Consider the following 27,938-nt stretch of genomic DNA (forward strand, 5'->3'; position numbering starts at 1 on the left):
CCCGGCTCACGCCGGGCTGGCTCCGCCCCTCGCGCTGATCGCCAGCGTGAGGCTGCGTTGATTTGAATTTGGAGCCGCGATACTCTGGGCGGAACGCGAAGCCAGGAGTTGCCATTCGAATTTACTACGCGGCCTCGCGGAGATTGGCTGGTTCGCGGACAGCGGTACGACGCGATTGGCCAGTCGCGTCCAAGGCCCGTGCCCTGGTTGGCCTGAGGCAGCGCGGAAGCGGGGAGTTAAAGAGTCTGTGCCTGTCGTGGGAGCTTACCCGGCACCGTCGGGAGCGCCCTGGAGCCGCTTTAGGGGGGGCTTCCTTTTTATACACACAACTAGGTATGTTCTTTGTGGCTCCTGGCCTTTCCTCCTGTCTCCAGTTGCAGAACTCCCTTTGCCCTGCTCTGGACCAGCTGCACGCTCGCCTCGGGATGAATGAGAGCTGCCGGGGAGTGGGTGCGGAAGAGGGGGGCCCAGGAAAGAGTGATCGAGTAGGGATGGGAATGACACCGGCGTCAGTGTCCTCCTTTGCCCGTCACCCGAGGAGGCTAGCTACACACAGCCTTCCGTGGAGTGGGTTCTTTTCTCTAGTTGTACCCCCCCCCCCAACGGGAAATAATGTAGTCTCGCTTCCATCGTGGGAGGGTGGGGGTCTTAGCCTTTGGCTAAGGGTGTTTGAGAAGAAGCAACCCAAAGCGGTTAATTTCATACCCCTAATCAGCCATTTCTTTTCTCGTGGGGGCTAAAGTGCAAGACAGGCACCTATGCACAAAGAGACCAGAGATTTCCTCGTCTCTTATTTGCTGCTGCTGCTGTTCAGTCGCTCAGACTTGTCCGATCCTTTGGGAACCCCGCGGATTGCAGCACGTCAGGCTTCCCTGTCTTTCATCATCTCTGGGGTTTACTCAAACTCCTGTCCATTGAGTTGGTGATGCTGTAAATAACTGTTTAGTAACTGCAGTTTGTTGGGTAATTGTTGGGCTGTTGGAATTATGTACAAAGTGTTTGTTTACAGACTTGAGATAATGAATAAAAAGCTGTAGGTCTACTGTACTTTAGCAGGAAAAGCTTTTGTGCCTATTAAAACGTTTAGTTGTCCCGAAGGGGGACCTCAACTCGTTCACATTCGGTTCGAGTGCTACTTACAAACCAGTTGACTTCTCTGAGCTTGTTAATTCTCCTGCAAAATTCTGTCACTAATACTTTACCCTTCTAGCTTTCAAGATTATTTAGAGCATCACACTTGTGTAAACTACAAAACAGCCCCAAGGAGCTTAGGTTTTGAGTTAATTCTTTTTGTGACATGTATGTTTGGTAATGGGGCTTCCCTGGTGATTCAGCAGTAAAGAATCCGCCTACCAAAGACAGGAGTCGCGCATTCGATTCCTAGATGGGGGAGATCCCTAGATGGGGGAGATTCCCTGGAGAAGGAAGTGGCAACCCACTCCAGCATTTTTGCCTGGGAAATCCCATGAACAGAGGAGCCTGGTGGGCTGTACTCCATGGGGTCGCAAAAAAGTCAGGACTCCACTTGAAGACTAAACAACAACCTTTGTTGAATACATTTTAGTTGTCAAAATGAATGTCTGTGGAACTTTGTACTTTTATTACATATGCTTATGATTTCTTTGTAGTTTTTCCTCTGTGCTATGGGAGATGTCAAAGAATCAAAAATGCAAATAACACCTGAAACTCCAGGAAGGATTCCTGTTTTAAATCCTTTTGAAAGTCCTGGTGATTATTCTAATCTCCATGAACAAACTGTCTCCAGTCCTTCTGTTTTTAAATCGACAAAATTACCAGTAAGTTAGTTTCGACTACTTTTTCTAAATAACTTTAAATGTCAATCTTTCTTTACAAGTGGTAAACTGGAGTGCACTTTTTAATTCTAATGGTTATTGGCTATTATAATGTAGTGACTGGGCTAAGAATGACTTAGCTAGTTATACTAATATTGTATATACTAGCTATACTAATATATACTAGCTATACTGATATTCTTTTGGATTTTTGCCACCCATTCTTAGCTTTCAACTTGCTTTTTTTTAGTTAGCATTTCTTTTTTATTCATTAGTTAGCATGTTTCTCACAGCCATAGTGCCACTTATGTTGATGGTCTAAGGACTAATACCATAATAGAGAAGAAACTGTTTCGTCTAATTATTTTCAGGTATTCAGCAAATTTTGTTTGAATGCTATGTGTCAGGTACAGTTCTTGACTACAGAGGTTACATCTTGAACAAGTCATAAAACAGTAATTCTCAGAGAGCTTGTACTCTGTATCAGGGGTCAGCAAACTTTTTCTGTTAAGGGCCAGAGAGTAAATATTTTAGGCTTTGCAGATCATCTGGTTGCTGTTACAATTACTCACCTCTGCCTTATATTATAGAAGCAGCCATTGGTAGTATGTTAACAGTAAATGTGGCTGTGTTGCAGTAAAGCTTTATTTATGGACACTGAAATTTGAATTTCATTTATAATCTTCACATGTGAAATGCTAATATTATTTTGGATTTTTGTCACCCATTCTTAGCTTGCAGATTGTTTGAAAAGAAGTCAACCTGTACTCTAATTAGATAGGCAAGACTAGACTGGCAACCTCAAGAGAGTATGTTATGTGCTATAACAGAAGGCTGATATGGAGGGGAATAGTGTCTTTAATAGATTAGGGAAGGCTTCCTCTCTTTAGCTTCTTTTTACTGTTTTTGACTACAATGGAGAAGTTCTTTTGAAGTCTGATCTTCTGACTTAGCAAATTATCTAGAAAACTGCAAACTGTGTCCTTTTGATGCTAGCTATACCTGCGTATCTACGTGAAGTTAGTTACGCACTAGAGGAAAGTTTTACAGTTATACACTTTATATTGAATCATTATGTGACCTCATGATTTTAAATTGAATGGTATTCAATTTTAGTTAATTTTAATAAAAATAACAAAATGACTGCAACTTAATCCTCAAAGCAAGAGTGCATGACGGACATCTTGGATTTTTAAGTCTGATTTTTCAAAAATATATTCCAAATTTACAAATTAGAATTTGGTTTACAAATTCTAATTGTAGAATTACAAAAATAAACTCTTGGTTTATTGGATAGTTGAATACAGAAAAGCAGCACTGGTTACCACTCATAATTATTTATTGCATATTTTATGAGCTTTTGCAAATATGAGCTTTTTGTAGTTAGGATTTTGTATAATTTCAATTCATTCCTAGTGAAAATAAAGGCTTTTGATAGCTCTAAGGGATTTTTAGTTTTATTTGGGTGTGTTGCATCACTGATGAGAGTTATTTGTGGAATTTCTGTATCTTTAATATGATGCGATTTTTCTATTATTATGTAATTTCAGCAGTCACCCAGATGGAATGTCAAGTCAGTTGATTTAGTGTGATCTGCTTACCATTTGCCTTTTAATTTAGTGGTAAAGTCAAATATCTGTAAGATATTTTTATATTATAACCGTTCACATTGTTTTTGATGCTGACATTTGAAGTTAGCATTTTGATGCACTGTTATATGCTTTTGCTCATAAGATCACTTTCTTTTGTTAAGACTCCAGGGGAATTTAGATGGTCTATTGATCAACTAGCTGTAATAAATCCTGTAGAGATAGACCCAGAGGACGTTCATCGTCAAGCTTTATACCTAAGTCGCTCTCGGTAAGTTTTCCTTTCTTGCTCCTAAGTGTAATAACATGTCTTATCAGTCCAAGGTGATGAATAATTCTTTTCCCTTTAATTTTAGAATTTGATCACCCAAAGATGTACACATGTTGAGGTGCTCTTGCAAATATTCATCTGGCTGTTGTACCCCTTCTTCTCTTGACTTGGTAGCTTGATGACGATCCCCTTGTAATTAATCCTCATCCAAAGTGCTCAAGAAAGGGGCTAGAATGGGGATAGAGTGTAAATGGATTTTACTTAACGCTGGATGATACCTTTGATAGGAAAAGTGAAAAGTATATCAAAAAGCAAATGTGTCACAAATGAGATGAATTTTTTGTGTTACGCAAACCATATGTCTTATTTTGCCTCCTCTCTTCAGTACGTTGAAACATGAACAGCCAAGAGAAATTTATTGAGCGCTGTAGGGGAACCCAAAGCAGTACAGGAGGTTATTCCTGCCCTTTAGACTCAACAAGTTGTGAAACAACATTTGTATGCTAGTAAACGAGGTGTCATCTGAGCAGGTTTATGAAAAGACTTGGTGTATTTCAGTAAATAGATCTTTAACATAGAAGAGGGGACAAGACCCTGATTTTAATTTAACTCATGTAATTCAGTAAATGGTTATGGTTTCTACCGGGGATAGTGAGTATACCCTTAAAAGATGTTGATTCATTCTTAGAAATAAGCATAGGCTTCCAGTGCCTCTTCCTCATTAACCCAAGTTCCCTATTTCAGAGCTTCCCACCTTTTTCATGCCATGCTATATATGAGAACTGCAAGTTCTCTAAAAATGAGAGCTGCAAGATATCCTGGTGTAAACAAATGAGTCTGTCCACATTGGAGGTGAACAGTCCCAGAATCCCTTCCCTGCCTCGCTCACCAAGGGTCCATTCAGGGCACACCAGTCCTAGTGAACAGTGTGTGCCTTATGCTGGTGTTCTGTGGTGTACGGTGAGGACGCCCTGCCCTGTGTGACTTCTCAGACCCTTCCGTCATCTAAGTACAATATTTGGCCAAAATGCTTTTCACAGCTTCTAGCCATCACCTGAATATCCCAGGTTGTTGAAGTCCTCTGATGAAGCAGCAGTAGGTTTCTGAATTAAGTATTGCTAGATCAGAGCTTACTAATATTGTACGCTGTTTTTATGCACTGAGATCTCTGTGATGTCCACGATAAAAGGAAGAGCCCTGAGTTAAAAGTCTCGTAATGGCTGTTCAAATGGAGATATGTGGATTCTAACTTAGTCTTTTTTCTCACAATTCCTTTATTTATAAATCCACTTGATTTTAATTTTTAATACATGTACATTATTATAAGCTTTGTTAAGGTACAAATTAGGTAAAAAAAAATTTGGACAGAAAAAGGTGTCTTATGGAGTTATTCATGGTAGCAAATACTCTCTCTGGGGAAAGATTAGGGAAGTGGTCCTTCAAGGCTAACTGCTGAGTCCTTGGCAAGTATATGCCTTGTCCTTGAGACCTGACAATATTAAATCTTATAAGTAATAAATTTGTGGTGCTATAATTGCATATTCTATCAAAGTGGGAAAAAAGAATTCATTTGGACAAAGTTTTACATTTCAAATTTTACAGTGTTGATATTTAATCTCATAATTAATAATTTTGCCTGTTTATTTAGAACTGTAAGGATGATAGTCTTTTTTTCATTTATGTCAAAAGTAAGAATTGATTCCAGAATTACAGCTATGATAAGCTTGCTATAATAGAAGAAAAGGAATTTGAACAGTTTTTAGATTTCTGTGGAATGACATACTTCTTAAATTGTGACTAAAGGGCACAGTTTATTCAAATTACTTTATTTCTATTGTTAATAGTAATTTAAAAATTGTATCCATGTAAGCCTTTTACTAGAAAATATTCCATTCAAACTGTGAATGGAAAAGGGGGGGCAGGTAAGCCTAATAGCACAAGGCTGGCTCTCCAAATACTGTCATTTACAAAATGTGATAAGATCCCAATTTTTCTTTTAAAATGAGCTTAACATTTGCCAGTTTCTAACATGGAAGAAAACTATTTCTTTGAAAGGTTATTATTTTAAATGTTCAGTCTGCTGAAGTAATGGTATGGTTATTTTTCTATCTCTGCATAGAATAGATAAAGATGTGGAAGACAAAAGACAAAAAGCCATTGAAGAGGTAACTTGACGCGATTACTGATGGTGAAGCCAGTTAAGCATCAATTCTGCATGCACAGCACCTCTAAGAGAGAAAGAGTTCCTTCACATCCTTTCCTGTCTCAACTTCCCCAAGCCTGTCCGTTCCCAGGAGCCCTCGGAGCTCCCCTAAGACTAGTGTTTTTGAGCTGATCCAGCGCCTTTCATTGTAATAATCGGTTTAATGCTTTTCTCCCCCAAGACTGAATTCTTTTCCGGTCAAAATTCATCTTTTCCTTCCCAGGACCTAGCATAGTTTGTCTTCTTGTGCCTTTGATGAACACGAACCATTGTTTCAAGTTGGAGTAGAGAAAGCTGGGTATTTTCAAGCCTTGAAAATCTAGCCTGGCCTCAGGAATGGTTTTATCTTTTGTTCTTGTTAATTCTTTAGATTTTTAAGACATTGAATATATTTCATGAAATACAGTATACTGCTAAATAGAAAAAGTATATCACAAAGGTAGGGTTTTTTGTTTTTTTATAAAGCTAATAAACTAAGCGTTTCACTTTTTGCTTTCCTTTTTTGCTAAAATTCTTTAGAATGTAAAGGTTGTCCGTCTTAGTTATTTTTCAGAAAGTGTTCAGGCCATGGCAGCGGTTTTTTGTCCTTCCTTTTTCCCCTTACTAGTCTTCCTCTGACCTCTTCTATTTGCTAGCTATGCTTGGTTCTTTTACACCCCAAAAGACTTGAGCTACGGTATGTTCAGAGATTCAGTGAGCCCCCACATTTCAGATATAGCCTGTTTCTTAGGAAACAGTTTCATAAACTTTACTCCTGCTAAATATTACCTACTTGTTAATCTATCTAATAACTTCAGCATTTTCATTCTAATCCAGTCACCTGATTCCTCCCTAGTTGAATATTTTCAGACTCTTCCCCATTTCCCAACATTTTGGGAAAATATGCTTCCTATTTCAAATTCTCAACTTAATTTTAAAGGGAAATTTAAGAAAAAACTTAAGAAAATTAATTCAGAGTGAAGAGTATGGCTAATGTAGCAGAAGTTAATGTATCAGTAGCAAATTAAATTCATGTTTATATATGTGAAATACAGTAAATACATGCACATAGTGAAAACAGAAAAATCCAAACTGCAAAGAAAAACACATAAAATGAAAACAAAGAGCCTCTCATTCCCTGTCTTACTCCTTGAAAGTAATTGCTATAATATTTCTTAAGTATACTCTCAGATTCATTTTGTGTATATAATAGCTCATGTTCTTTAAATATTTGCACATAAATAGGATCATCATTCTGATACTCTTATGCCTCCTTCTTTTTCTGCTTAATCAATTAGGTTTTATTTTTGATTATCAGCACATAGCAATTTTTAGTAAATAGCGTAGTATTCCATTATATGAATGTATCATCATCAAATCCAGCCCCTGTTGACAGATGTGTAGGTTGTGTTCAGTGTTTTTCTGCAATGAACACACTTATATCTTTATGGACTTGCCAAATCAGAGGGTTTGTGTTTTCAATTTTGGTATATTTTACCATATTGCCTTCCCTAAAGGTTGTACCAATTTGTTCTCCTGGCCATGTTACGATGCTTCCTATATTCTCTTGTCTGTAATACTGGCTGTTAGCAAACTGCTTATAATGCTATTCTTACTACTTTCAAATTTTTATCTTGTTATTGGATTTCCATCTCTTTCATTTTGAGTGAACTTATGGTTTGCTTCATGAGTTTGTGGGTCTTTTATATTCCTTTTTTTGTCTGGGAACTGTCTGTATGTCTGCTCCCTACCTTCATTTTTTTGTCTTTTCTTTATGTATTCCTAGGTAGTTTAGTCAGGAAATTAGTTTTTTGTCATAAGTGTAGCAAAATATAAAGAAAATGTTGTGTGTTACCTTCAAAGCATAGAGATGGGAGGGCAAAATACTGTATTACTCACTGTATTAGAGCGTTTGTCTAAACGTCTTTCCTCTTTCATTCCGATATAAAGTGAATTAAGCCTAATACAGTAATACAGCTTTTATCCAAATGCTCTGTCTCCACTTTTTAGAGTGCACTCCCAGTGGTGTGCTGATAGATATATAACACCTGGCCCTCTGACTGGGGGGGATGTATGAGTTTTAGTGATCTGCTGTCCATAGCACAAATACTCCAGCCATGGCCAATTTCAATTTAGTGATGATGACATCGCTGAATGGGAAAGGAAATGTATCTGGTACACCATTATATGCAGGCATTCTACCACACAAATAAAAAAGACATACAGTAAGTCCCCTACTTTCGAACCTTCAAGTTGCAAACCAGAACCCGTGCCATCAACGTCAGGCATGAGTGAAACCGCAGCGTGCCCTCCGTCTCCTGTTGCTGACGATCCTTCAGCTCCGCATCTCCCACCTCCTCTCCCTCCTCCGTTCAGCAGCTCTTCTTGCCTTTTCACTGATGTCAGCTCCTGTATGCCAGGAGCTGTACTATTGTACTTTGCAAGGTACTATACTGTAAGATTCAAATGTTTTCTTATTTGCTTTTTCTGTTATTTGTGTGAAAAGTATTATAAATCTATGATAACATAATATTATATAGATGACTGTGTTAGTTGGGTACCTAGGCTAACATTGTTGGACTTATGAGCAAATTGGACCTGCAAACTTGCTCTTGAAACAGAACTCATTCGTTTGTAGGGTACTCTCTGTAAATAATCTCAGGAGCATAGATATTGTTACATGTAGTAAAAGAATTAGCCAGCGATGATTTCAGTTTTTATTTTATTTTTTAATAGAATTTATTTAAGTTTACATAATTTTAGTGTTGGCTTTGTTTGACAACTGATCTGAAGTATTCCTGAAAATTTTGAGGGTCAGGGCAAGGTAGCTCCAGCACACCTCCTCTTGGTTTACACATATACATCTGTCTTCCTTTATTCCTTCCCTCTTTATCCTCTCCTTTATTCCTTCCCTCTTTATCCTCCCTTTGGTCAACCTCATACTTCCCTCCAAAAAAATTGGGGGAGAAATGAAAGAGATTTTCTTTATGAATAATACCCTTAGCTTAATTTGCAAATTTCAAATGTAAGTGGTTGATTTGAAGCTTTAAACTTTCTCTTTATATTTTCTTTAAATTTCTTCAATTTCACCTTTGCTCACTTGGGCTTTAAGTATTAAATTTTAAAATATAACTATAAAGTCAGTATGTAGCATGTTTGATGGTTATTTCGCACAGCTACCTTTTCCTATTTCATATGCCTAATTGAAGGACTTTTAATTCTAGTTTTTCACTAAGGATGTCATCGTACCCTCTCCTTGGACTGATCATGAAGGGAAGCAGCTTTCAGAGTATCATGCCAGTAAATGTGAGTGTATTAAAGATTGTATGATTAAAAATCATAAAAATAGAAAGCAGTGAATATAAAACAACATATATAGTGAAATATCAGTTTATCTGCTTTGGTGAGAAGCTTGCTATAAAATTAAATTTCTGGGATGCCAGGTTTAACTATTTAAAAGTAAGGATTCAAAACTTAACTAAAATTTACAAAATTCTTTTTTTTTAGCCATTCTCTTCTGAATTTAATTTTTTCTTCATGATCGTTGTGAATATCAAGTTATAATGATGGTTATAGAGACCCATAGATGCAGAAATAGTATTGGATATAGATCTGAGTTGTTAATGATTTTTGCAGTGATTTTGAAGGTTAGTTTTTTAAATGAAATCCTTAAATTGCTTTGTTTTTTGCTAGTTTGCTGGTTTCTTATAGTAGTAGAGGAGGAATGGGCATTTATATGACCTCTGGGGTGGTGTAATACAGCCAGTTATCTGCAAAGTTAATAAGGAAATTGAAGGTCAAGCCAACAATCTTTCAAATGTTTTTCTACCTTCAGGAAATGGTTAGCTTATATTTGCTCTCACTGTCCTCTGAGTTGTGAGCAGTGTCCAAATACTGCTTTTATATACACATCCCTCATTTCAGTGGAATTGCTCCTTTTCAGAATAGCACACATTAATAGAATTCAGTATAAGAGGGAATATTTGTCCTGTTCTCTATCAAAACACAACAGTATTGGAAAGATGGGTCGATCACTTTTCATGGACCCAGTATTCAGTGCTTTCAATATTCTTGCAACAGCTTGTATGAAATAGGTGCTGTTATTGACCTCATTTTGTAAGTGAGAAAACCTAGTTTTCAAAAGGTTAGAGCACCTGTCCAGGGTTACAGAAATAGGGTGTCAGAACCTGACTTTAAAGCCAAGCATTTCTCAGTTCAGATTCAATACTCAGTTCAGATTCATTACAAACTAAAGGTGGCGTGCGATAGCCAGTGGAGACCTGGGCTGTAGACCTTCTGTATTATAAACCAGAAGGAGTGATCTTGATCAACTTTTTCAGCACCTTTGCTGCTGCCGCTGCTGCTGCTAAGTCACTTCATTCGTGTCCGACTCTGTGCGACCCCGCAGATGGCAGCCCACCAGGCTCCCCTGTCCCTGGGATTCTCCAGGCAAGAACACTGGAGTGGGTTGCCATTTCCTTCTCCAATGCATGAAAGTGAAAAGTGAAAGTGAAATCGCTCAGTCGTGTCCGACTCCTAGCAACCCCATGGACTGCAGCCCACCACGCTCCTCCATCCATGGGATTTTCCAGGCGAGAGTACTGGAGTGGGGTGCCATTACCTTCTCCTCAGTTTTTTATTTCTAAAATCAAGGAGTTAAACAAGATGGTTATATGTTAGCATCGCTCCCAGCTCTGAAATTCTGTATCCAAGGTAACATCTTCATAGATACTAGGTTCCCTGCCCGCAATTTTTTAATGTTGGATTTTCGAACAGGTGAATCAACCTTCTTATGTGATCTTATTTTTAAACATTATTTTACACTTAAAGTATCCTGTTTTAAAGTGATGTGAATCAGAAAGATGCTAGAAATACCACATATAGCCTCTCTGGTATGCTCATCAAGCCCATGACAGAGTGTTGTGGCTGATCAGGGGAGCTGTGCTGTCCAGGATGGTGTTGGAAGACAGTTTAGTTCTCTGTGGGTCTCTCATTTCTATACGTGTCATGAAGGGTGGCACGGACAGGTTTTGTTCCAAACTATCTTTTCAAGGATGTTTGTATTGTGAACATCCTTGGAGAACAGAGATAGAGCCTCCTTCTGGAGCAAAAGGTAGGTTTGTGTTGATGTCTAATATAACAGTGGTACTATCTCCCTCTGGAGCAGGTTGGGTTGCAGCTTATAAGAATGGGATTTCCTAAGCTCAGGGTTCCTTGGTGGAGATATGGACCATCTGTGTGTGCTGCATCCGCCAGGGCTGTTTCGTATCACTTCCTTAGGATTGATGGTCAAAGAGAACTGATGTGAACATGAAGCTCATGCTGCCTGCTGTGCTGAGAATAATGAAGTTCTTTGTCTTTGACCCAAAGCCTTATGTCTTCAGCCAGTGTCCATGGAACGTTGACATGCTAACTTGTCAGACCCTTCATAGTTCTTGACATATAGTAGCTATTAGCTACATGTAGCTATTTAAATTTGAATAAACTAAAATTTGAAGTTTGGTTTCCTGGTCATACATTCACATTTCAGGTGCCCAGTAGCCACACCTAGTGGCGACCATGTTGGCCCCAGATACAGAACTTTCTCCATCATCACAGAAAAAACTCTCCTGGAAAATGTGACCTTAGAATAGAGGATGGCAACCTCTATCTGTAAATTATCAATTATTAAATATTTTAGGCTTTGCAGACCATCCTGTTTCTATTGCAGCCACTCAACTCTATTGTACCATGAAATCACTGATGATACATAATGAATGAGTGTGGATGTGTTCCAGTAAAACTTTATTTACGAAAAAAGGCAACAAGACAGATTTGGCCCATGGGCAATCATTGGCTGACCCTTTATCTGGGAGTAATACTGTCTGAGTTTGAGCCGTGCTGTATAGCAGTATAGTTTAGTAGCTGTGTGACTTCACGTGAGTTACTTAGCTTTTCTGTGCCTCACTCTCATTACCTGTGAAATGATGGTTGTTGGGATGATTAAATGAGATGATACCTCCAAGACCACATACTTAGCACATGGTAAGTGCTGTGTTATTTACCTAAAGAATAATAAAGGAAGTTGTGAGTTACAGGGGAAAATGATTTTGTTTGTACACGTGGGCTTTATGCTGTCAACTTTTACTATTACCAATATTTATGTAGCTGCTGCTGCTGCTGCTAAGTCACTTCAGTCGTGTCCGACTCTGGGCGACCCCATAGATGGCAGCCCACCAGGCTCCGCCGCCCTTGGGATTCTCCAGGCAAGAACACTGGAGCGGGTTGCCATTTCCTTCTCCAATGCATGAAAGTGAAAAGTGAAAGTGAACTCGCTCAGTCGTGTCCGACTCTTTGCGACCCCATGAACTGCAGCCTACGAGTCTCCTCCATCCATGGGATTTTCCAGGCAAGAGTACTGGAGTGGGATTTATGTAGCAGGGTGCTTCAATGAGTGTACTTGTTGTGTTTTATTTATGGACTTAAATGAGAATTTCTTAGAAAAGTATACACAGGCTGAGAATTGCTGAGCTAAAGACAATGTGTTTATCTGACTTGATTGTGCAGAGCTAGAGTACTCTCCAGAATGACCACACACCCCGCGTGCCTACCTGCAGTGTTTAGGATTCCTGTGTCTCTATAACCCTGCCAACACTTGGCTTTCAGATTTGTGCTGTTCTAATATGTTGGGGCTTCCCTGGTAGCTCAGTGGTAAAGAATCCACCTGCCAATGCATAAGACCCAGGAGATGTGTTTGATCCCTGGGTTGCTAGAGAAGGAAATGGCAACCCACTCCAGGATTCTTGCTTGAAAATGGCATGGACAGAGGAGCCTGGCAGACTACAGTCCACGGTGCAACAGAAGAGACATGACTTAACAACAGTGGTTTGTTTGACATTCTCAGTGGTGGTTTTAATTTTCATTTCTCATATGCTCACAGCTTTTTTATATCCTTTTGTAAAATGCCTATTTATAAATCATTCTTATTGGAGTTGCCTTTTTCTTTTTCCTTTTAATTGCTAAGATACTTTGTGTAGTTACATTGGTAGTTACATTGGTTCTAAGCATTTCACATGTCATCTATCACATGTGTTACTTTTGTTTTGATGTCTTTGGTTGGGTAGGAATTTTTATTTTGCTGTAATTGAATCCATCTATGTTTCCTCATTTGATTGTGGTCTTAAAGTTATGGAGTTCTTTTAGAGGAAAAATGTGAGACAATTGCTATACAGTTGAACAGTGTTGTGATAATGCCAGAGTCAGGGAATTGGGAAGAACAGTCAGGAAAGAGTTTTAGAAATACCTAGAAGTAAGAAAGAGAGCCTGTTTGTTTTTTATGTTACTCAAATAATGTCTGGTTGGAGGAAAAGTGCTAGGTTTGGAAGGGCTTTATTTACACTATTAAGATGTTTGGTGAAAAAGTATGAAAGTGTTAGTCACTCGTGTCCGACTCTTCTCTGAGAGCTGTGGATGGTAGCCTGCCAAGCTCCTCTGTCCATGGGATTTTCTAGGCAAGAATACTGGAGTAGGTAGCCATTCCCTTCTCCAAGAGACCTTCCCAATCCAAGGATTGAACCTGCGTCTTCCACATTGCAGGCAGTTTCTTTACCCTCTGAGCTACCAGGGAAGCTCCTGAAGGTGTTTGAACTCGAGCCTAAAGACCAAGGATGTTATAGGGTTTTTGCAGCAAAGCACGTTTATTACATTTGCCTTATAGAAGCTCACACTGCCTACAGCAAAGAAGGCATTTTATTTATTTTATTTTTTACCCATTCTGATAGTAGACATTTAATGAGAGACTTTAAATTATCCACCCACTCACTCATTCACCCATTTATTTACTACTTGGTGATCTTTCAATTTAAGAAGCTTAATACTAGTCATTACCTTTATATTTTTTTTAAAAAAAATTATGTGCACCCATTTTGACTCCTGTCTTGAGGGGAGGAAAAGAACTGAGTGCAGTTTTGCTGATCAAATTGCAGTTTCTGTCAAAATGACCTGGCATTTTAATTCCAATAATGTATACCCATTTAAACAAACATTTATTTATGGCAGCCCTGGGTCTTTGTTGCTGTGTGTGGACTTTCTCTGGTTGCAGCGAGCAGGGGCTATTCTCCAGTTGCAGAGTGAGGGCTTCTCATTGCGGTGGCTTCTCTAAGCACAGGCTCTAGGCTTAGAGGCTTGTAGGCTCAAGTAGGCTTGTAGGCTCGCAGGCTCTAGAGCACAGGCTCAGTAGTTGTGCACGGGCTTGGTTGCCCCACAGTGTGTGGGATCATCCTGGCCCAGAAATTGAATTGGTATTCCCTACCTTGGCAGGCAGATTCTTAACCACTGGCTCACCAGGAATGTCCTGTCCATGCCTATTTTGAAAAAGCATCTAGCCATGGAGGGTCTGCTTGAGGACATTGACATTAGCTAGCATGTGTCCCCAACCTTTGAAGGTTGACATAGAGACCAACCCTGCTCGCCTTAAAAAGGATCTTTTGGTGCCTCCTTACTTGCTCTGGTAATCCTTGAGTTTGAGCCTTGTGGGGATTCCCTAGTGGCTCAGATGGTAAAGAATCTGCCTGCAGTGCAGGAGACCTGGGTTCAATCCCTGGGTTGGGAAGATCCCCTGGGGAATGAAATGGCAAACAACTCTAGTATTCTTATCCTCAGTTCAGTTCAGTCATTCAGTTGTGTCCAACTCTTTGTGACCCCATGAACTGCAGCACACCAGGCCTCTCTGTCCATCACCAACTCCTGGAGTCCACCCAAACCCATGTTCATCAAGTCGGTGATGCCATCCAACCATTTCATCCTCTGTCGTCCCCTTCTCCTCCTGCCCCCAATCCCTCCCAGCATCAGGGTCTTTTCAAATAAGGCAGCTCTTCTCATCAGGTGTTCAAAGTATTGGAGTTTCAGCTTCAACATCAATCCTTCCAATGAACACCCAGGACTGATCTCCTTTAGGATGAACTGGTTGGATCACCTTGCAGTCCAAGGGACTCTCAAGAGTCTTCTCCAACACCACAGTTCAAAAGCATCAATTCTTCAGTGCTCAGCTTTCTTCACAGTCCAACTCTCACATCCATACATGACCACTGGGAAAACCATAGCCTTGACTAGACGGACCTTTGTTGGCAAAGTAATGTCTCTGCTTTTTAATATGCTGTTTATGTTGGTCATAACTTTCCTTCCAAGGAGTAAGCGTCTTTTAATTTCTTGGCTGCAATCACCATCTGCAGTGATTTTGGAGCCCAGAAAAATAAAGTCAGCCACTGTTTCCCCATCTATTTGCCATGAAGTGATGAGACTGGATGCCATGATCTTAGTTTTCTGAATGTTGAGCTTTAAGCCATCTTTTTCACTCTCCTGTTTCACTTTCATCAAGAGGCTCTTTAGTTCTTCATTTTCTGCCATAAGGGTGGTGTCATCTGCATATCTGAGGTATCTAGGCAATCTTGATTCCAGCTTGTGCTTCCTCCAGCCCAGCATTTCTCATCATGTACTCTGCGTATAAGTTAAATAAGCCGGGTGACAATATACAGCCTTGACGTACTCCTTTTCTTATTTGGAACCGGTCTGTTGTTCCATGTCCAGTTCTAACTGTTGCTTCCTGACCTGCATACAGGTTTCTCAAGAGGCAGGTCAGGTGGTCTGGTATTCCCATCTCTTTCAGAATTTTCCACAGTTTATTGTGATCCACACAGTCAAAGGCTTTGGCATAGTCAATAAAGCAGAAATAGATGTTTTTCTGGAACTCTCTTGCTTTTTCAGTGATCCAGCGGGTGTTGTCAATTTTATCTCTGTTTCCTCTGCCTTTTCTAAAACCAGATTGAACATCTGAAAGTTCATGGTTCACACATTGCTGAAGCCTGGCTTGGAGAATGTTAAGCATTACTTTACTAGCGTGTGAGATGAGTGCAATTGTGCAGTAGTTTGAGCATTCTTTGGCATTGCCTTTCTTTGGGATTGGAATGAAAACTGACCTTTTCCAGTTCTAGCACTCCAGTCCTAGGTTCTTTCTGTAGCACTCCCCCAAATTGGAAATTAAATTTAACAGAAGCTTGTCAAATTATATATTTTCATATGCAGGCATTTATTTTTTAAATATAAAATAAAAGCTCCCACACTTTATTTTTTTGTTCTGGAGAAAGTAACCCTAAAGTAAATGAAGAGAAAATTTAAGATTTTTCACTTAGAATGTTTTATAGGTATCAACACAAATAATGAATCTCCGGTTGGAAGAAAGCTGACCATCCATTCTGAGAAAAGCAATGGTGAGTATGAATATAAACTGGAAAAGAAATATGTTCTATACTAATGCAACATTTAATATTAAATTCAGTTCATGTGATAACGTTTTACTCTGGAATTGAAATTGTTTGCTTTTTATAAGCAAGCTTTATGAAAACTGACCTTGAGAAACAGAATATTAAGAGATCTATCTGGCCATGTTTGAGAAACGGCAATAGTGTGTTATGTTGTGATGCAAAGCCTGTAGATTGATTTTTGGTTTTAGAAGGCATTGTTTTGAAACTTTGTTAATATTGGGAAATCTGTCCCCAAATTTAAGCTGGCCGCTTTTTTAATTCACGTGCCAACAGCACAACCAGGAGTTAACCTTTACCATTGATGGGTTTACATCAGCGTTAGAAAGTAAGGGAACCTGTCTATGGGAAGATGGTATGGAATGGGATGCATAAAGGAAATGACCGAGTTTGGCTGGATCATCTTGGGGAGACAGTTGATTGGGAAGCCCGTACTGAACTGCTTGCCTTGATTTAACCGTGTTTGTATTCATTTATCTGCTTGCTTCCAGTTGCTTGCCAGACATTGCTGTCCCTTCCTGTGGATTTTAATTTAGAAAAGATATTAGGTAAGTATTGTATTTGTATTTGTTTAAAGCTTTAATAACTTAAAGATTTTCTTTTAATGCTTTTTTGTAAATGGGAATCTATGGCAATACCTCTTTTTAAAGAGGTGGGGAAGCCATCCTGGAATTTCTTATTTTTCTTTACTAAGGCCTGAATTAGCCTTTTTGTCATAATGAACTTAACTATAGACATAAACTATTCACGGACACATCTTATTGATACTACCCATACTAATAAGAAAACACACAAAAAAGGATTTCAAACAGCACCTATGCAGTTAAACTTTTGCCCTCTTTTTGAAAAAAAATTCAAACATAATACAAACTGTTTTTAAAAAAAAATCAGACAACTAAAATATAACTGCTCTTCCGAATGACTAGCTCTGCCTTTTATTCTGTTAATATTAAATGTAGGTGACTATTTTAGACCTGATGAATTTGCAGATCAGTCTCCTGGAAACCTCAGTTCTTCATCCCTCAGAAGAAAGCTCTTTTTAGATGGCAACGGAAGTATCTCTGACTCCTTACCTCCAGCTTCTCCCAGAAGTCCTCATAGTGGTGCCCAGGCGTCACTTGAGGTTTTTTGTTCAATAGAGTTATCTCCTGTGCAGTGTAGGAGCCCTGTGCAGACCCCGAGTTCGGTAAGAAGTGGACTAACAGTGTCTGGTTGGTTGGCTGTAGGCATCTTGGACCTAGAAGTTCCTGTTGCTCTCAAGAGGAATGATTCATTGTCTGTTGGCTTTTCTATCTCATGTGGGTTAGCCCAGTTCACATTTTGTCGTTAGGTATAGGAATGGTTTTGGTCACTCTCCAACTGTATATTTAGAGGTAAATGAGTCTCAGGAAACTTCAGTGTAAGTTATTTACTGAATTATGGAAGATTTTCAGCATAACACAACTAGATTGGTAGTAGTGGAGTAACTTAATTTTTTTCATAAACTGCTACTTAGTATAATGGTTTGTGTAAATATGGTGTATTTATATTTTATCTGTCTAGTATATTCTGTTTCAAAATTTTGGAACAGTCTTCTTAACTATCCTCACAAGATGCCTTGCCTTTTGGTGTCTTTTTTTCTTTTTTTTAACCTTTTTTCTTCTTCTTATAGTTGAATTACATTGTTGTGTTAGTTTCAAGTGTACTGCAAAGAGATTCAGTTATACATACATATGTATCTATTTTTTTCAGATTCTTTTCCCATGTAGGTTATTATGAAATATGGAGTATAGTTCCCTGTGCTATACAGTAGGTCCTTGTTGATTAACTATTTTGTATATAGTAGTGTGTATGTGTTCATCCCAAACTCCTTGTTTTTCCCTCCCCGCCTTCCCCTTTGGTAACCATAAGCTTATTTTCTGTGTCTATGGGTCTGCCTTTTGGTGTCTTGCCTTTGGCCACAAAGCAAAGGTGGCATCTGGCTCTCTGATGACTAACCAAAATTATACAACTCAGCTTATAAATGTGTTTTGAAAATAAAGAGAAGTAGCACTTAGTGTAACAGAGCTAAGCAGGAGAACCCTATAATTTTTTTTATTTAACTTTATCACAGGGACAGTTTTCTTCTAGCCCTATTCAGGATAGTGCAAAAAGATACAGTTTGGGAAGCATCACCAATCCTTCACCAATTTCTTCACCCACTTTCTCACCAGTTGCGATTCAAATAGGAAAGACACCACTCTCAGGTATGTCTTGTAATAAAATGCCCAATTAAAATTATTATATTATCAGTGTTTATTATTACAGAGGCTTTTTTTAGCTTGTTCTAACTATAGATTTCTAAATGACTACTAACCCTTTTGAAATTTAGAAACCTCAGTTGTTGTTGTTGTTGTTGTTGTTGTTTTTTAACAAAAGGAACAGTTTACTTTCAAAGACTGAAATTCTCAGCAAGGTTTTGCTCTCATGTCAGATACAGGTAATTTGACTAGCACTATTTATATCAAATATCGTATAAGCAGAAGCAAAGAAAGATGGCAGTTGTAAAGATAAGTTGGTTTTGGAATGCCTTTCACTGTGTAATTCAGACTTTGATAATCAGATATTCGGGCTTCTCAGGTGGCCCTGGTGGTAAAGAACCCATCTGCCAATGCAGGAGACATAAAAGATTGAAGGACAGAGGAGCCTAGCGAGCTACAGTCCATAGGGTCGCAAAGAGTTGGACACAACTCAAGTGACTTGGCACACACATACAATCAGATATTTGTATTTTGTAAAAGTGTATTTGTTTGCATAAGGTTTTTAGGTGAATATAGTGTGAGGGGATTTACATATTTCTCTTTATACTATATCAGTTTCTTCTAAAAAAATTACAGCACTTGTTGAAAATCAATCACAATTTATAAACATCTATTCATGGTAAATACAGTTAGAAAACTGAAAACTATTTTTGTTAGTCTCCCCCTTATATATGTACATGGGTATATGTGTATGTATATCTCCACTCATATATGAGCACACTCACATAGTTCTATATTCTGCTGTTTTCACAAAGCATTTTAAGTATTCATAAGTCATCCAAGTCATTTATTATTGTTTGAAACCATGATTTTGAATCACTGTATGATATTTCATTTCATGGATGTACCTTTGTTTTTACTCATTGGCAAACATTTAGATTATTTCTAATTTTTCCTTGTATATACGTTGTATTGTATATATTTATTTCTTTAGGTTAAAATCTCAGAAGTAGAATTATTTGGTGAGCAGGGATGACTATTTTTAAGCTCTCGAGGAATTTTGTCAAATTTTCTTCCTGAGAAGTTGCACCAGTTGAAGTTTTCATCAGTGGTGTGTGAGGAAGTTATTTTTCCCTCATCTAGCAACACTGCTCTTCCCAGTGTTCTTTTTGATGTTTTTTGATTGTTTGATTCTTTATGATATTTGTTGATTTGGTGCATTACAAAAAGGTCTTTTACTGCTTTAATTTCTGCATCTTTAATTTATTACAATGTGGAATTCTTTCCAAATGTTTATTGGTCATTTGTTTGGGAAGGTGAAGGAATTATTAGTTCAGACATCAGCACTTTTGTTCAACAAATGGCCACTCATTGCTTTAATTTCCCTACTCTCTGTTATTTGTGTGGCCAAACACTTCATGAGTTCATTTACTATTGGGAGGATTGTTTATGTGCTTTGCCCATTTTTAAAACTTTTGTTTTTATTAAGCTAATGAAGTGTTGTAAAAAACTGTTAACTTTTAAGGCATTTTTATAATTTCGTTTACCATCGTTAAGCTCTTTATTTTTGCAGACATTGTTTGGCAGTCTTTTGTTTGCCTTTTCATGTTGCTTACAGTGCCCACCTGGGGCTTCCCAGGTGGCGCTAGTGGTAAAGAACCCACCTGCCAATGCGGAGACATAAGAGACACAGGTTCAGTCCCTGGGTTGGGAAGATCCCCTGGTGGAGGGCATGGCAACCCCCTCCAGTATTCTTGCCTGGCGGGCTACCGTCCATAGAGTTGCACAGAGTCGACACGACTGAAGTGACTTAGCACTCAACCAACTTAGCACGCGAGCGTGGGTAGAGAAACAGATTCTTACGTATTTCATTTACCAGGTTATTTTGCAGCTGTCAGCTGGTTTGTTCTATATCTTGGATTTGAACAGCATTGCTGTAACAATATGTTTGTGAGGAAATGATTTTCAGGGAATAAAACGTTTTGTTTAACTACAAAAGGGAAAACGCCAGAGGAATTATTTTTGAAGAGCCTCACCCTGCCTGTGGATACACATTTGTTTGTGCTGTTATTTTTGACACCAAAATTTCACTTCAGGAAACACCACCACTGTTAGAGACGTCCGGTTTTGCTGTCATGGACTGTGATGATGGCCATTTAGCAATGGCTTTTCCATTCCTCACGAGGTGATTTTTCCTTCCCCATCTTCTCCCCCCATCTTTTAGAACAAAGGAAGTTTGCTTTTCATTCTCCTGATGCTTCATCTGGAACCAATTGTAATGGGATTACCAATCCATATATCAGAAGTCCTTACATCGATGGCTGCTCACCGATTAAAAACTGGTCTCCTATGAGGCTGGAGATGTGCAGAGGGGGTGCTCAGTATCGGCCCTCCCTGATTCGGGTCCCTTTCACTCTCGAGGCTCCTGGCGAGGATGAAGAAGACCAGGCAGCGGCTCCTTGCGCAGACGCCTCCTCCCCCGCCTCGGGCCTGGCCGGAGCCCCCCTGCCGCCGTTGGGCGGCGACAGCTCGCGCGGCGCGCGCGTGGTGGTGACCGCCATGGCCATCACCCAGAGCCAGGCCGGGGCTTCGGAGAAAGAACTGGAACTGCTGCAGGATGTGGAGAGTGAGAAGGAGAACAACACTGTGGATATGGTCGATCCCATCGAGATAGCGGATGAGACCACCTGGAGCAAGGAGCCGGTTCATAACGGGAGTTCACCCGCGGCGGATTCCGTGAGCGGGATGGCATTCAGTATTGAGAACTCCCATATGTGCTTGTCGCCTCTCGCAGAAAGCAGTGTCCTTCCCTGTGAAAGCAGTAACATGCAGGTAAGGTGTTCGACTGTCCTGGAGTCCTTTTCCTTGCTCCCTTGGTGTTCGCTAGCCTTTCCTTTATAAGATAGTAAGAAAGCAGATGGGTTTGGGACCTAGCCTTCCCGTGATTAAGACTCCTGGCTTCCACTGTAGGTGGCGTGGGTGTGATCCCTGGCCAGCAACTAAGATCAGACATGTCCTGGGTCATGGCCAAAAAAAGAGAGAAATAGGTTAAATGTGAAACCTACATACAGCATTATATATTATTTTTTTGTCAGCACTAGATGATATCAAGAGGGTTGTTTTCTTTGGCCTGGTGATGCATATTTAATAATCATATTTACTGATAATTCTTTGGAGTAGGAAAAGAGAGCAGAAAAGAAATCAAGCTGCTCTGTTTTTACAAACTGCTAGTGTCTGGCAGCTTCTCAGGGTTCACCTTTCTTTCCTGTGAAGCTAGTTCCAAAGGAATTCAGTTTGTGGTGTAGCTTTGTATTCTAAAAATAAAATAGTTTTGGTTTTTCTTTTATATGATTTAGGGAGAAGACATAGTTGAGAATAATTTTATGTTTCTTTTTTTTTGTACTTTTAAAAAATGTGATTTATAACCACCATTTTTCATTTAATCATACAGTTCCAATTTTGTATCAAATATCAGGAAGGCATGATTCATTCGACAAACAGTTTACAGCTAGGAACTTCCTTTCAAAAAGACATTTGTTTCATTAATTGCCATATTCTTTGAGTTGGGAGTTTTGAAAGAACTTTAAAATAGTCAGAAAGGCAATTCTACCTCCCATTTCATAGTAACAATGTCTAACAGTTACTTAGCTCTTAAAATATACCAGCCATTATTTCAAGTACTTGACATGTGTTACTTTGTTTAATCTTCACAATAATCCTATGAAATAGATGTACTGTTGTCCCCATTTTACAGATGAGGAAACTGAGGGTCAGAGAGGATCAGTAAATTGCCTTTGTAGCTAGTAAGTGCTCAAGCCGAGATTCAAATTCTGGCAGTCTGGCTTTAGAGTCCATGTTCTTTAAGTTAATACTGATTTGTAGTAATAGTTAATACTTACTGTCTTCCACTGTGCCAGACACTCTCCCAACCTCTTTATACTAATCCATCTAATCCTCAGAACTCTATAATGCTATAGTGCTGTCAGTTTTGACATGACAAAGTTTAAAACTCATGGAGGGATTTTTAAATGACTCCAAATTACATATACTCTTTTGCTCATATTTAATGCCTATATTGTCTATCCTAACTTCTAGGATTGTTGCTCAGAAAAATACACTAGAATCACCTTTACACATTCCAACTTCTAAATCTGATTCCTAAATAAAGAAGCATATCAGGTCAAACTTAGTCTTAAAAGTATCGTTAATTTTTTGCTCTTTTTTTCTTCCTTTCTTTCAGAACTCTTATAGAAGCACTAGAAAATACTTTTCATGGACATACAAATTAATCATCCAGTCCAACCACCCATTGGGAGCCTGTCTTACTGCTAAATTGCCATCCACTGTCTCCCTGAGTACCTGCAGGGATGTCCCAGCCTGTCTTAGAGGACTTCTCTCTGCATTTACAAGTCTCCTTCCTTAGCAAGCTAGAGCATAGTTCTTTCAGTCTTGGTATCTACCAGTCAGTGTCAGTTTTACCTTTTGGGCTTTAGCAGAAAATTTCGTAGTTTAAAAATATTTTCATACACCCTTTACTTCCAACCACAGAGGTAGCTCCTGATATTCAAAAATGGCCATGTTTCTCAGGGCCTTTTGACTTGCTTTATTGTGACAGGTTGGCCTCCAGGCATGGTACACAGCTGTATTCCTGGAGTATCCCTTCATCCTGAGAATTTCCTCAACCTCTCCCATGTTCTGTGCCCCGTTCTTCTCTTTCCAGGCTTGCTTCTCACTTGACTGGAACACATTTTCCAGTAGCTTTCTGAGGAAAAGTCCATTTTTCAAGATACTGCACTTCTGCTGATACATCTTTATTCTGTCACATTTGAGAATTTGGAAATAATTGCCCTTCAGACTTTGACGGCGTTGTTTCATTGATTCTATTTTCAATGCTGCTGGTGAAAGATCTGAAACCATTTTAATGCTTCATCTTTTTGCACTGGTCTCACTTTATCCCTCTCTGGAGTAAAGGGTCCTGACATTTCAGTGATTATTTGGTGTGGGTCCCTTTGCCTCAGTCGTACTGGGCACTCAGTTCCTTATGATCTGTAAACTCTTGCCCTTCACTTCTTGGATCTTTTCTTGAATATCATCTTTGATTTTCACTGTTCTTTTCAGAAGTTCGGTTGATTCTCTAATTTAAACAAATCTTTTCTGTTTTTTAACTCCCTTTTGTTCTAATGTTGGGGAAATTTGCTCAACTTTATATAATAACCCTTCTATTGAGTTTTTATTTCTGCATCTTGAATTTCTAAGCTTTTTTTGTTATTGTTGCTTGTTTTGCCCTTGGTATTAGTTCAGAAATCTGTAGCATGGCTGGCAAAGCGTTGCGTGGTCTGGCCTTGGCTTTACCCTCCAGCTTGGTTTCCCTTTCTTCTCTGTTTCGGTCACATTGGCTTTCCAGAGCGTGAAATACCGTGTTGCCTCCCCTGCGGCCTGTGGGGAGTGGCGAGATGACCTGTGTCGTCTGGTTGGCACACAGCATGCGCTGATATTAGTAGTGGTTGGGTGGGCGCTGGCAGGGGGCGAGGGAGGGGGTCAGCCACCAGGTTACCTTTGGGCACCTGTGATCCTTTCCTTCCTAGAGAGTGGGACAGATGCCCTGCATACCGTCCTCCCTACATCACAAGGGTTTTGTTCAGATGGAATGTGACTCCCAGGGGTGAACATGCATCCATCCCTGAAAACTGGAGACATTTTTCTTAAGAGATGATAGAATGGACTTTGGGCCATTCTGATGTTGGTGATGGGGGCAAATGTAGTTTTCTCTTAGCTGATCATAGATGGCATATCAGGGGGTTAAGTGCAAGATGACTGCCTTGTGGGTTGTGTTGTTTGGGGCTCAGCATTGTGTGGTTAAGTGCAGTGAGTGGACAGAGGCAGGGGGGCCTCAGCTCTTCCTCACCTCATTCCACACTGTGAAAGTATCCTTCCTGAGCCTCAGTCTGCTCATCTGTGCAGTGACTAGGGTATCACAAGGAGAAAATGAGAATGATATCACACTGAGTACCATATAGGGCCTGGCACTTTTTTAGACCCTCACAAAATAAATATTTGTCCTATTTGTACCAAAATTGAAGTTTGCTAGAATCCCTTTTTCTTTTGCTCTTTTGGGCTGTAACAGTGTGTTGTAGAATGCTACAATTTTAATTAAAATGAAAAGTTGAGCTAACATTTAGAGCTATTATATGTACATGGTATTATTATGAAGGTAAGATTTTTTATTTCAACAATAGGGTAGAGTATAGGACATCTTTTAAAAATGTGTGTTGTTTTGAATCCTCTTAAAGGCAGCATGCCTTTTAGGTAAATTTTATTTAGAGATGCAAGTAAACCTTTAGAGACAAGCTTAGTAAATAAAGTGCAAGAAGTTGATTGTAATTTTTATTTTCATCCACCGGGTGTGAGCACAAAGTAACAGAAAAGTATGTTCTTGGTGCCTTGTTCACTGATTTAAAGAAAATTACAAGATGTATTTTATTAGAAGGAATTGTAGTAACTACTTTGAAGAACAAACAGTTCTATGTAGAACTACCTTTTATGTTTATATATTGCTTTTAAAATTCAATATAATCAATAGTAAATATTACTTGTAGTATTCAGTTGTGAATGATATATATAAAGTGATTTTAATGTTTTTAAATGGTCTTTATATTTAATTATATAAGCCATATCATATATATAATATTTTATATAAATAGTCTAAAATAAATTTACTTAAACATAAAAGTTTCTGAAAATAAATTTTGTGGTTAAGTGAATTAGTTTGCAGTGTTATCTGTGGTGGTTTTTCTCTTTCCTCATTCCTGGCAGATGGATAGTGGCTATAATACACAGAATTGTGGAAGCAATATTATGGATACCGTTGGAGCAGAAAGTTACTACAAAGAAAGTGATGCACAAACCTTGGAAGTCGAGAATAAATCTCGAGTTTTTAATACAAAGGTATGGAAAAAAATACAGCAAGTTTGAAATGGTTGTAGTTTATAAGTATTTTACTAAATGTGACTATTATCAGCCTGTTTCTTTTCCCCATTTTGCTTAAAACTCCAGTATCATTTTTATGCCTCATCCGGTCTTCATTTAACAGCAGGAGAAAGTGCTTCAGACCACTTCATTTTCCTAACTCTTCTGCTATGAGGGAGCATAAGAAGATGTTGGGGTTGGTGGGGTGGGGGAGGTAATGCTACTTTGGAAGTTGAGCTGAAATCAGTTCCTTTAAGCAACAGGGCAACAGGAGGAGAGGGTGTCAAATAGGAGGGAGGTGGACCTTTTTGCCTGATATTGTCTCAAAGCTAAACATAAAGAGTTTTGATTATTAGAGAGGGAAATAGTACAATTGAGAGATTACACATCAGTTAAGAACAGGCAAAGGTAAGGACTCTTAAAACCCGAGCCTTCAGAGGTAAGATACATGAATCTAAAAAGCCTTGTATTTATACAAAAGTACACTGTTGACGTTGACATTCACTGAACCTCCAGGGAGGACAGCTATGACTATATACAGGAGACCCTCCATATATCTGCCAGTTCCACATCCATTAATGCAGCCAACCTCAGATAAAAAATATTCAAGGGAAAAAAACTCCAGAAAGTTCCAAAAGCAAAACTTGAATTTGCCATGTGCCAGCTATTTACATGGAACTTATATTGTATTTGCCACTATTTACATAGTATTTATACTGTATTAGGTATTATAAGTAGATTAGAGATAATTTAAAATATATGAGAGGATGTGCATAGGTAAATATCAGTACTAAGCCATTTCATATAAGGAACTTGACTATCCACAGATTGGGGTATCCTTGGGGGGGTCCTAGAACCAATTCCCTGTCCATATTGAGGGACAACTGTATTCATATTTGAAGAATTCCATTATTACTTTAGGCACTAATCAGGAGAATCTGATTTTTATATGCCAATTTAATATGCAGGCCACACTGTTTTACCTTTCCTCCATTTTGTCATGTGGTATGGGGGATAGTAGTTGTCCATTTAAATGCAAGCATTAAGATACAGGAAGTACTTCCATGATACAGAACATTGATTTGTAACAAAATGTCTCTTCACTATCTAGAGGGATAATCTAGAGGAAATTTGCATCTAGGTTTTAAAGACAGTTCATATAATTGTTGTATCCTTGAATGGTCCTGTTTAAACTGAAATTAAGGTATTTCTTTTTTCACAGCAAGATCACTCAATGCAAAGGTGTTGGATGAAAACTTCAAACCTGCCTCAATGCAGCAGTCCTTAGGATACCTCTCTCAGAACCAAAGACTATCACTGGACAGCTAATTATATTTTTTATGCATGGGATCAATGTGATCATAATTGGGGAAAAAACTGCTTCAACTAATATGCTGAGCTTTTTTCTTTCCCTCCTTAATGTGAAAAATCAAGGGCTTAATTCAGTGACACAGAAACAACAGAAAAGCTCCTGGAACTTTCAACAAGTTACTTCAGTACAGGTTCGATTTTTTATCAATAAATATTTTTATATTGACGTTGAGTGATGTATTTAATAAAAACTTGAGTGATAACTTTGCTTCAGTCCTGTAGGGTCGGTGAACTGCTGCTTAGGGAGCCTTACTGACAGTACTGACTTAGCATTAGTCTGGGAAGGTGTGGAACTGTGAAGGTGCTACGTTTTATTTTACATAAAAGTATGTGAATATGCAGATGAATTCAAATTTGTAACCTTTGTGAAAGGAATAAATCTGATTAAGAAGGGAATTTACAAACTTTGTATTCATGTTCACAGTAGAATGGGTATATAATTTTAGAGGGAAATATTCTTTATCTCTGGAGAATGTATACTCAGATTTTACAAATCACCTTTTAAAAACTGTCTCATTTAAGGAATAATTCACATGCAGCCCTAGGAAATAAAGACCTCCTCTCATTGTGTCACATCCTGCCTTCCTCCTGTCCACCTCATGAAGTTCCTGCCAGCCTGCAAGGTTTATTTCTTGCCTTGTACCTGGCTCATCCCCCCCTCAGTACACTAACCATTAAAGCCCTCAGCCACTAGTTCCCACTGCTGGTTAGTCATTAGTAAGTCGAGTCCTCAATCACAGGCTTTTGAGTTCACGTGTGTGGCTCAGTCCTGTCCGACTCTTTGCAGCCACATGGACTGTAGCCTGCCTGGCTCCTGTCAATATGATTTCCCAGGCAAGAATACTGAAGTGGGCTGCCATTCCCTTCTCCAGGGGGTCATGGAAACTTAAAACAATCATACATAAGAGGAATTCTAGATCCCAAGAGTAGGACTTCCTTGGTTGTGTTTTAATAGCACAAGGCAAGAAAAAAATGTAGCTGTGATTATAACTTGAATTCAAGTCCCTCCTCTGTCACCTAATTACCCGAAATAGGCCATAAACCTCTGTCAGTCTCTTACCTGTTTGTTACATGGGGATGAGTGTCTTTATCCAACAGGGCCTTTTAAATGAAATATTTCATTTATGCTGCTTACCCTAAGAAATGGCATTTGAAGCATCTTAGATTATCAAGGAAGAGGCTTCAAGGGTGAAAATAAGGTTTCTGGTCATTTTGAGCTACTCAGTAGGGTCATTTGAGCTACTCAAATGAG

General features: G+C 38.9%; 1 protein-coding gene across 1 annotated transcript; it reads left to right on the forward strand.

Moving 5' to 3' along the window:
• The first annotated feature begins 206 nt into the window (after positions 1–206).
• BORA (BORA aurora kinase A activator) lies at positions 207–26,852 on the forward strand. Its single transcript, XM_065901639.1, has 12 exons — positions 207–333; positions 1,629–1,796; positions 3,547–3,653; positions 5,773–5,818; positions 9,060–9,141; positions 16,014–16,079; positions 16,622–16,678; positions 17,090–17,316; positions 18,223–18,355; positions 20,574–21,181; positions 25,163–25,294; positions 26,538–26,852. The coding sequence occupies exons 2-12, from the start codon at positions 1,644–1,646 to the stop codon at positions 26,601–26,603; spliced, it is 1,677 nt and encodes a 558-aa protein (XP_065757711.1). The 5' UTR covers positions 207–333; positions 1,629–1,643; the 3' UTR covers positions 26,604–26,852.
• The last annotated feature ends 1,086 nt before the right edge of the window (positions 26,853–27,938 follow it).

Source organism: Muntiacus reevesi, chromosome 11 (genome assembly GCF_963930625.1).
Source record: "Muntiacus reevesi chromosome 11, mMunRee1.1, whole genome shotgun sequence".
NCBI classification, from domain to species: domain Eukaryota; kingdom Metazoa; phylum Chordata; class Mammalia; order Artiodactyla; family Cervidae; genus Muntiacus; species Muntiacus reevesi.